This window comes from Notothenia coriiceps, unplaced genomic scaffold, assembly GCF_000735185.1.
Source record: "Notothenia coriiceps isolate Sejong01 unplaced genomic scaffold, NC01 NC01_scaffold00037244, whole genome shotgun sequence".
Taxonomy (NCBI): Eukaryota; Metazoa; Chordata; class Actinopteri; order Perciformes; family Nototheniidae; genus Notothenia; species Notothenia coriiceps.
In genome coordinates this window covers 220,693-232,077 of record NW_011369945.1, presented here as the reverse complement: position 1 = coordinate 232,077, position 11,385 = coordinate 220,693, and the positions used below count along the sequence as shown (strand labels likewise).

Genomic DNA, 11,385 nt, shown 5'->3' with positions numbered 1-11,385 from the left:
CACCCGAATCCGTGAACACATTACACCCGTCCTCATCAAGCTCCACTGGCTCCCCCTCCCCCCCACCCACCCCCTTTTTTCTTTCCCTTCTTTCTCTACCTCACTTTTCCTCTAATGAGTTGCAACACTGATAACGAGCCTGATGATCTTCCATTGATTCGGCTATCACTTGCTTGTCTGGTAATTGATCCGTAGCTGAGCCTCTAGTTAATTATATGGGCTTCGACATGGACCCCTGCCCCGGGGGGAATTCTCAAGTCCTGCACAATAATAGTTTTAATAAAGGAGCCTGCGAATCTCCTGCGTCCTTTTTCTTCTACCCTCTTCCTGCTTCCTCTGATTTTTCTTTTTAATCTTTCCATTTCCTCCCTGTTTCCCTCTTACATCTCCGCATTTTTTACTTCTGGGTGTCTTTCTCGTTTCCTCTGTCATCACGGCCATTACCATCAGCAGAGGCAAGGGGTGGGGGGAGGAAGGGAAGGGGAAGATATTGGCAGAGTCCACTCCTCCCTCCCACAAATAACAGCCATTAACCAGCCAGGTCAGAAGCTGAGCCACCAGCTTGACTTGAACAACTGAGTGCCACTCTAAAAAACCCATGGACTCGCACATTTACAGACCAGAGGGAGGGAGTTAGAGAGGGAGAGGAGGAGAGGCGTGAGCGGGAAAGCAAAAAGGAACCTCGGCCGCTAAATTGTCACTTAACATAATTTGCATAAGCCTCGTGCATTACCTTTTCACAACGTTGTTAAGAGCAGAGCGTGTGGACAGGAGGTGACACAGTACACCTTTCACGACAAGGCTGCTTCTGACAAAACACAGGCCACTTTGAAAAGGATGAATGAAGAGAAGAATAGAAAAAAAAGACGAGAGAGAAACATGAAGATGTAAATTGAGCTTGAGACAAAAGACATAACTGCACATTTGCAAAGTGCTAAGACACGCTGTGCTTTTCCCTCTGTACATAACAGTAAGGACAGATGTCATCATCTCAGCAGAGGTTAACAGTATACTGCCATTAGTACATCGCACAAAAAGGCTTTTAACAGACGACCAAGTGCCCGTCTGCAGCAATTTAACACAACATCTGAAGCGACTTTATATATCAGGAGCCATTTAATGTTGCCAGGGAGAGAAGTTCTCTCTCTGTCCCTCTCTCTTTTGTTCCTTGGCGGGGGAGAGATCACAGTGACATCTCCCTCTCGCTGCGGACTCAGGCCCCTGGTCTGTCATTTCTCTAATGATGGTGGGGTGAAAAGACCGGGCTGCCGAAGAGGAGATGGGAGTTTAAAGGGAAGGAAAGCAGAAGGAAAGGAGGAGGTGGTGGGGGGGGGGAGGTCTTCATTGTTTGAGACGTGTCCTATGCTCTGTCAAAGGAAGGATAGATCTGCTTCCTCTTTTTTTCCAGTTTTATCCTCCTGTGTGTCTTTCTCTCCACGTCTGCCTCCCTTTACTCCTCCATCCCTCATTTTATTCCCTTACCTTTGCTGCTGTGGGGACCAATTTGGCTAAAATGGAACCTCTTCCTCATTTTTTTCTTAATTAAAATCTGAGAGCCTCCGCGGGGGGGTTTACTCCGAGTGTGTGTGTGTGTTTGTGTGTGTGTGAGTGTGTGTGTTAGTATGCATGCTGGTGGCAGATTGCCTGCGTTCCATTAGTCTTTCATTAGAGTGGGAGAAAATCAAACAAAGGCACCAGATTTCTACAGATATAACAAGTCTATTGATAGTTGTTGTTTTTTTCTTTTTGCTTGTTTATTTTGTATTGCTGCCCTACAAACAGAGTCATTTTCAGCTCGGATTAAAAACCTTTCTGTGGCGTATAAAAAAAGCATTTTTCTGATTTCCAAACAAAGAGCAAATACTTGATAACAATCTGAGACAATAATGCTTGTCTTCAAGATGTTTTTTCTTCAAGGTAAGAGGCTCTTTAGCTTAGTGCCGTGTGTGTGTGTGTGTGTGTGTGTGGGTCGGGATGGTCCCTCAGGAGGACTGAAAGTTGCTCTGAGACGTGCCGGCCGCTCGCAGCGCAAATGGTAATAAGGCAGGGGGACAAACGCTCCCCCCACCTTCCCCTGCTCCTCGATGGCGCTTTGCCCCCACCTCTCCCTCCTCCTTAGCAGAGGAGGGGTGTGTGTATGTGCGAGTGAGGAAGCGTGCAGCGCGATGTCATTGAGCATCTCAGAGTGGAGCAGCACAGTTGACTCAGTTGAGCTTGCACCGGCCCCGACACACACACACACACACACACACACTCCCTCGCTCTTACATGCTCTGGCTCTTGCACACACACATACAGAGAGGCTCTCAGTTCCTCAGCGGCTGCAGCGGAGTACAGAGGAGTCAGAGAGAGAGAGAGAGAGAGAAGCAGGGAGAGAGGGAAAGAGCGAGGACAGGCGGCACGGTAACGGACGTCGAGAGAGGGACACAACCTCAGAGAGAGAGAGAGCGTAGCTTAGGGAGAGAGAAAGGGAGAGAGAGAGAGAGAAACGGGAGGCAGGGAGAGCTGGATAGCTGGTGGCTCACTCCCACACCTCATCTTCACTTTGCTGGGACAGGCACAGAATTGATGGTAAGAGACATTCATGCATTTCATTGGCTTTATTGCTTTAAAATACTCTTTTCATGGGACTTTTTTTTGTATTTACTTACTTCTTTTTTTTTTACGTTGGAAAGATTTTGTGTGAAACTGTTTTATTTACGTTTCACATTTAGTTGTTTGACTGCTGTTTTTGATTCACTCTGAAGGACACGTTTTATATTTAAGACTTACTTATTATATTGTAAAAAAATATAGAAAATATTTATTTCATAGATTAGGTTGCAAATATTTGTTTTGATGCTTATGTATGCATGTGTTCAGTGTTGAGTGTGCAGCTCCAAGGTTGTTCAACTGTTTCTTACTTTTTGGAATTTATTCAATATTAGAGCACTTCACATCTGAATGTTTGCATGCAAGTGACTGTGTTTCAAAGTGTGTGTTTGTGTTGGGTCCATGTCCAAGTCCAAAATGAGTGACAGATGGATTAAAGCAAAATCTGAGGCCACGGGCAGCAGCATCAGAAACACCTCCTTGCTTGATTCCCATACCCCCCCTCTTTTTTAATTTTTAACCATTCTTGCTCATTCTCACCGGCCCCCCTCCCCACCTCCATCCTTCCTCACCTCCTGTGCACCGCTCGTCTTGCCCTGTCCAAGACGAGGCCCCCCGAGGACTGCCCTCTTTTTCTTTCTTTCTTCTCAAGAATTAACTCCACACACACTCGTCCGCCACCAGAGCTGCCAAGAAACCTCACACACACACACACACACACACACACACACACACACACACACACACATCTTCTCTACTCTCACTGTTATCCCCCCTGAGAAGCAGGACCAGTGAGAGACGGAAAAAAGGCAACACGACCCCAAAAGAACCAACCTTCACTGACTTTTTTTCCCCCTTCTCTCCTCCTTCACACTCCCAAATCCCTCCCTCCCTCCCTCTCTGTCTCTTCCTCTCTCTGTCTAAGTCCAAGGAGGCAGACTTGGATGTGAGAGGCAGTGAGTGCGACACGGTCCCACAAGAGCCCAGCACAGACCCGGAGCCGCCCAGGCCGCCTCCAGTTAAGGCTAACGGACCAGAAGGCACCTCTGGCGTTTGCACGAGCATCCCCTCCAGTAGCAACAGTAGCACCACCAGCAGCGGCGGCAGCAAAAGTGGTCTGGGTGGCATTAGCATCGTTAGCAGCAGTGCTGAGGGAGCAGGCGAAAGCTCCATGCAGTTCAGCACCAGACCGCCTAGTGCTGAGCAGCCGGGCTTCATGGGGACATGGCAGCAGCAGGGCACTGACAGCAACCTCCTCTACAGAATGTCCCAGCAGGTATGTCAGCCTTACCCTTCATCCTCTGCATCTTCCCTCTTTCTCTCTCTAAATATTCTCAATCTAAATTATTCAAGAACCAAACTTTTATATTTCTACTTGTGGTGTATTTTCAAAATGTTGCTGTTTGGATTCCACTAACTCTAGTCTGTGTGTGAAAAAGAGAGTGTTTGCATGTGTGTCTGAAGGTGTGTGTAAGGGGTGGGTGGGTGGATGTGAGCATTGTTTTGTTTGTGATATTTTAAATTAAGAATCCGTAAATATAATTGAAATGTTGCCTCTTTTTTCCCACTTTTGGAATATATCAGATTTGATGTGTATCATTATGTTGTTGTTCTACACACACCATGTCTGAGTGTTTTCATTCATGCAGCCAGTGTGTGTGTGTGTGTGTGTGTGTCTGTGTGTGTGTGTGTGTGTGTGTGTGTGTGTGTGTGTGTGTGTTCCTTTTGATTTTAGTGTTTCAATGTGAATAATTTTCTATCCCATAAAACAAGTACAAATATCATATTTTGTGTATTTAGAAAAACACACATTTTAATGCAAAATTTGCACAATATCAGATAATTCGTTTATTTCACCGTTTGATGGATTATCATATGTCCGGACTCATTACATACATGCTTAGGTGTCCGTAATTGGTCTATGAGCGGTGTGGAGTTTAAAAGCAAAGCAATAGCAGTGTTTTGGTAACCCCAGTGCCGATAAAGGCTCGGGAAGGGGCCCCCCTCTGGGACCGGCTAATTGACTTCATGTGGCCGAGGCAGGAAGCCCCTTGCGCGGCTACAGAACAGCAGAGGAGCCGTGCAAGAACACAGGCTCGGCTGGAAAAGCAATGATGATAACGGATAGCCTGCACCGGCTGAACAAAGTCCACATTTCCTCCCGACATGCCTCGCCTGTTATCGTGGATGTTACACTGAATTCCTCTGTAGTTTAATAGCTTTTAATATTCTTTCAATCAGCCCTCGAAGTTAGAGAGTTATTTTTAAGAGACGCGGTGTTTTGTGTCCGGTAAGGAACAGGGAAGAGGAGTGAGAGTTTGTGCGTAAGTGTGTGTGTGTGTGTGTGTGTGTGTGTGTGTGTGTGTGTGTGTGTGTGTGTGTCCGTTCGCGCGCACGTGTGTGAGGGGGAGACAGTAAAGATAGAGGATGGTTGTTATGTTGCAGTTAATCATAGCGGGTTCTCCGTACCTTGCACGTGCTGTTACGCACTGAGGCCACAGCGGCTCTTGCGCAACAGCCGCGGCTCCGTGTTGGAAATGATGAGAAACTTATTCTGTCACCTTGACGGTATTTACAGCCCGTATAGTTTACGGGTTTTTTTTAATCCCAGAGGTGTAATCAAGAAGGCGAAACTGATGTGTTGAGACTATAACATCCCACAGTTATGGAACAGGCGATCACATTTCTAGAAACATTTTCCCGATATGGTGTGTGTTTCTAAATGAAATAAAGCTTGTGTTTTCTTGCATTTCAAGCAGCCTAATCTCTCTCAAAGATTATACTTATAAAACGATTGCACCCCTGCACTTTGCATGCAAAATCCTACATTTTTTACAAGCTTGTTTTCTTAGATTTTCCTATCATTCAAACTATTGATAAGAGATTTGGAGGAGCCTTTTCTCTCCTCCCGTATATGAAGCAGGTGGATCATGGGCCCCTGCGCTCAGCATCAGCTGGGACCCCACGTTTGCATCCCCAATCCTTTTTACAAATGCGCACCGTTGTTTCAATATAATCAGCTTTGGGACTCGGTGTTATTTATCCTTCCTCGCATCACTTAGAAGACATCTTCCCATGTTTAGTAGGCATGACATAAATTCTCCGAAGGAAGCCTGTTCCTTGACAGACTCGCCTTCTTGGAATCTAACCGATAATGACTTTGTGTTTGCCGAGGCTGGCGCACCCTGGGGTGTTGGTGGAGAGAAATGCGTTATGGGCTCGTGTTTCAAAACCTCCACTCTCTCCTTTAAAGATCAACTTGGTGACACGAGGGATGCGGTATTTCATCGTTGTTAGGCCAAATTATATTTCCATCTGATCGATGGAGACGCAACACAGCTCTGCGCACTGCGTTTAGGACAGGGCATCACCAAGACAAACATTTGGAAAATCCTTGTAAATCACATACAAAGGCAATGATTTAGAAATGAGAAAATATCACTTTAACATCAATTCTGTTATTTTCAAGTGACATCGATATCGATAAGCTCATGCTCAGCAGGTGTCGGATCATCTCGGTAAACATCAGTGACCGATGAAAGTAAAACACATTTTAAAGCAAAGATTTACATTTTATAATTATAAATCAGACGATTTGATCTTGTTTTAGCTGTTTTAGCTGTGTTTGATAACGTAATCGAGCTACGAAAAGCAGCACCTGTCTCAACCAGCGTAAAGGAAATTAACAATGTCAATTTGAAAACAAATGCCACCTCAATATTTATTGATTTCATTTGTGTATATCCCTATATTCAAGACGATTTCGTGTATTTTATATTTCGCCTGTAATTGTAAATGATTTTGCTATTCATAAATGTATGCATTTTCAATTATACGTAGATGTTTTAAGGACTATGAAACATTTCCCCCGTCATATTTTGGCTAGAGGGGATGCAATTACAAATTGGAGAACTGATCAAACATAAGGGTGTATTAAATATTTGTTCTCATGTTTTATTAAGTTTGGGGTGTTAAGATTGCATATTGATAACCTAAAAATGTACATGCAATTGCTTTCTATTATTGCTTTTTTCTCTAAACTAACGAAATAAACAACAGTGGTGATTAAGGCACGAGTGCAGGCGAATGATTTACACCTTTCACAACAGGCCTTAATAGGCTTTTAATCTTTGAATAAACTTGATTTTTTTTACCAAACCACATAGCAGGAGATTCACAACCTTCATAGTGCACGCACATGTGTCAACAGGAAACAACAAGAGCAGCATGCAATTTAAATGAAATCAATGGAATGGATTCGATAAATACTGCCTATTTTCTCAGCTTCCTAATGTTCAGAAATCGGTTTTACAAAACACTGCAAGTGGGAACTTTAATAATTGTTTTTATGAGGGAAAAAATACAAACATTAATTAGGACTTGAATTATTTCCCAGGCATTACGGAGTGATAATATTTGGAGCCTTAATTGACCCGCTGCTGTACATGAGAGGCTATGAATATCGACCCTTGCAAGTTAAAAAGCCCGGAGTTAAGTGATACGACGAGCCTAATTGGTTCATCAGGGATAATTCCTGCACAATGCAGCAGCCGTAGGCCGCGTCGGTTTATTTCATTATTATTTCCTTCTCCGCTTCAACTCGGAGCAACGTGGGAACAACTCGTAAAAATGTGCCTTAACCTCCACATGAGGATCTGGTGCTGCCACCCAGGCTCACAGCACAGAACTGAGAGAAAGAGAAGAAAAATCAGGGTATGACTTTAATCCAAAGAATCTCTCTAAAGAGCCCCTCTCTTTTCTTTTTACAAGGGTGCTGTAACGCGGCTTCCTCTGAAGTGCGACATGTCGACTATGGGCCGAGACCTGGAAGAGGTGCAGCTCCTGTCTGCTTAGAGCTCCATCTCACACGGACACTCTAATATAGATAGCAGGTTTTATAATGTGCACAAATACAAGTGAATGCAGAATTTTGCATTAAAATAATATAAACCGTTTCTTCAAATATAAGGTTAGGATTCAAATGCATTTTGCAAACCTCTAGATTTTTTCTTTTTTTTATGTTGATATCAAAACCTGACACACAACAAGCCTGCATTATTTTCCTTCCCTCATATCATACATTTGAAAATGAAAAATACAAACAAAAGCAAAATGGTTGTTATAAAAAACATATTTATGGTATATAGTCATAGTTATTTTTCTTTCTATTAAAACAAATATTTTGTGGCAAAATAGATGTTTTTTTTATTGAAAAACTAAATTGTTGATCGTAAAATGATGTTGACTTTAATTCTACTCTGAATTATCTAAAGCCTTTCCCAGCCTTTCTTTAATATTTCCGCGTTTTCATTTCTCGTTTTACTTCTGATTACAATCAATCTGGTAGATTTTCACTTATTCAATTTTTTTGGTTAATGCATTGCAGCATTTTCAATCCTGTCTGTGTGTGTTAAACCTCTGACTGCAGTTAGCTCTCAGGACATGATGACAGACGTATTACTGAAATAACATGCACTGCTTTGTTATGTCTGACTGAAGAAATTAGGTTGATATTATCCTCTTCAGAGCAGATCACAGAATGCGCTAATCTGTCTATTAACACACTGATACACTTACAGTAGTGAGAGTGTGTGTGTGTGTGTGTGTGTGTGTGTGTGTGTGTGTGTGTGTGTGTGTGTGTGTGTGTGTTTTACACAGTGGGGTACAGGCATGTTGGATGTTGCTTATGTGGTGCATATGCATTGCTTCTTGCCATTGTGTGGGACTGGGAAGCAGTGATTTGATGCATATGTGTAGAATTATCCACAGTCAGTGAGTGTGTGTGTGTGTGTGTGTGTGTGTGTGTGTGTGTGTGTGTGTGTGTGTGTGTGTGTGTGTGTGTGTGTGTGTGTGTGTGTGTGTGTCGTTAAACTCAACTGTTATTATTTCCATGTCTGTCTTTGATGGGTCGTTGCACACAGAGCATATGGATGCCTATATGTTCATGTATCTGGTGTCATGTGTGAATGTGTGCATGAGTGTGTGTGTGTGCTCGGACACTGAAGTTTACGTATGCATGCGTGCGTTAAGGCGTTTGTGTCTGTGCTTTAGCCATTTCTTTTTCTGAGTGGGTGGCTAAATTCTCATATGCCAGTTATGTGAGTGTGCGTGAGGGAAAGAGAGCGAGCGTGTGCAGTTATGCAGGTGTGTGTCCTCTCCCTCTGAGTGTGTGTTTCTGTGTGTTGGCTCTGGCTCCATGTGTGTGTGGGTGCGAGGTGAAGTGTCTCTTGGCTGGCCTTGGCTGGAGAGCTGGAGGAGAGCAGAGGTGAAAGAGGAGATTTGCAGAAAAGACACGCACCACTTCCCCCATTACTACTTTTCTTTTTCTTCTTCTTCTACTACATCTCTGTCTCTCACTGCTTATTCTTCTTCTCTCACTCGGTTCCCTTCCTCTTCCTCTTCCCCACACCTCCCCCCCTCTTCTTCTCTACTATCTCTATCTCCACCACCAGTCGACCACATGCTAAACCAGACGGTTTGTATTCCTCAGCTACAATCTTAACAAAAAGGGCTCTTGAGATTGAACCTGCGTAACAAAGAGCCACTTTGGGCGTTATTGCTTAAAACAAGAAACAAGGACATAAGTGTCAAAGGAGCACACTGTCTCCTCAAACAGAGGAAGTGACTGGGTGTTTTTTCTCAGCCTAATTGGGGAAGCTTTAAAACGACTTCTTGATATCCAACCGATCACCTGTCCCTTACTGTAAAGTTTGGCTCTTCCATTGTTTAATGCAACTACCGCTACTGGCCTTTTCAGAGGGTCCAGATAACATAAGCAGCGCTGAGAAAAGGCCAATGTGGCATTCAGTCTGCGGGCATCTCTCTCTGTCTTTGTGTATATGCAAGGATGATGATGTGAGTGTTTCCTGAAGGCAGCATTATTTCTGCAAGAGAGAGCCCAGAAATGGGAGAGTGAGAATGAGTGGGAAGGTATATTTACTGTATGTGTGTGTGCCCTATTAGAAGCCACCTAGTTTGACAGAGTAGGAGGATGTACAAGGTCCCATTCATGCTGTGGTCCCTTCTATATTTACCCATGGCACCAACCAGGGAGATATGACGTCCGCAACATTTTTACTTTTAACTTATTTCAAAAAGCTTCTTGAATATATATATATTTTTTGCTTGCATCACCAAGCATGTCCTTTTATGTTAATTAAATCTGAAGATACTTTACAATCATTTATTTCAGTGTTGTGCCATGAAATGAAAATCTTTCTGTTGCATTTACGGCACATATCTACAGTATTTGTTGCGGCTTAAAATGAATATTATTTTGTATACAATTCCTTCATTTTCAAGTATTTCATTGAAGGATCATTCAGCAAATGCGTCAATAAGACTCCTCCTCATGCCGACACATCCGGTTGTTCATTCCTAACCATTTCTTACTATCAAAGCCTTTTAAAAAAAATCTATTTCATATCTTTATAGAACATGATTTTGCCAACCAATAAATACAAATCTGACCCGCACATGCAGGTCATACAGTCACCTCTGTAGCCGTGCAGTAATGCCCTGCAGGACCAGCGGTATGGGTAAGCACCGACCCTGACTCGGTGAGAGACCCCGGGCAACCGGCGATCAATAAGCATCATGTGAGCATCACTCACGGGTTCTATGTCAGCTGTTTCCTGTTTTTCCTGAGGAGACAGCCGCCTCTCCGCCATGGTGAATGCCTGAATAATGGGAAGGATAAAGAACGTAGAGACACTATCATGGACGTCAAAAGGCTTTCTTTATCATATGTCTGGCAGGGCAGCGGGCTGTGCGTTTTGTGTGTGTGTGCGAGTGTGTGAGGAACGATAGAAATCCAAAGACATCTGCTCTGGAGGAATGACTGGAGAAATCTACTCGAGCTGAGTCTTTCCCAGAGTCTTATTTTAGTCATGTGTGGGCTGCATGTGCATGTAAACGGAGAGAAATACAATATTTATTTCCTTGTTGTTCTTTATTTACTGTTATTATTCGAGGTGCTTTCAACAAAAATAATCAATAAGGTAACGGTAAACTGAATAGATATCTTAACATGTAACGTTAAGAAGATTCATGGGGTATTTTAAGCTGTTGTGTTGGTGTGATTTGTTTTAAATGAATATAGTGCTTAGTGTCGCAGTTAAATATAGGGTTTAAACTCAGCCATGTGTGTGGCATGTGATCAGACCCTAACTGAGAACATTATGTATAATATTACAAATATAAAACATTTTATGGAAAACTATTATTTTCTTTTCACATTTATGCAGATGTTAATGTTTTTTTTGCAGATTGCAAAATTCTATCTTCCTTATTTTCTTTCTGCCGATGGCTCTTTAGGCAAATATTTTCTCTCAGATTTTTTTTTTTATCATTTTTTTGCATGTCTTTATTTCAAAAGAGGGCTTTTGGTTATTTGTCTTGGGGTTGTTTCCTGCAGTGGGGAGAAGTCGCCGGTGTGAAGAGGAAGTGTGTGTTTGAAGGGCCGGTCGCTCAGGATGTCACCACCCCGCCAGTGGCTAATGAGGGGGACACAAGCACAGGGCTAGGGCAGCAACACACACTCTCAAACACACACACACACACACACACACACACACACACACACACACACACACACACACACACACACACACACACACACACACACACACACAGATGACACTGGCACATGGCGCAGTGCGGGGGCAGTTTGGGGAATAGAAAATTGCCTTCTCAGGAAGGCCCCGGCCAATTAAGGACCTGACCGTATTGAATGTCAAGTGTTAATTTAGGCTCACCCTCCCCATCCCTCCAACCCCCACCCTCACCCTTCAA

At 43.4% G+C, this 11,385-nt stretch overlaps 1 protein-coding gene across 1 annotated transcript in view; it reads left to right on the top strand.

The window, feature by feature from the left end:
* Positions 1 to 11,385, top strand: part of bnc2 (basonuclin zinc finger protein 2) — a 160,106-nt gene that overhangs the window by 63,605 nt on the left and 85,116 nt on the right. Inside the window, exon 2 of the mRNA XM_010794122.1 lies at positions 3,518 to 3,868. Coding sequence (XP_010792424.1) covers positions 3,518 to 3,868 — 351 coding nt within the window. The remainder of the gene's footprint in view (positions 1 to 3,517; positions 3,869 to 11,385) is intronic.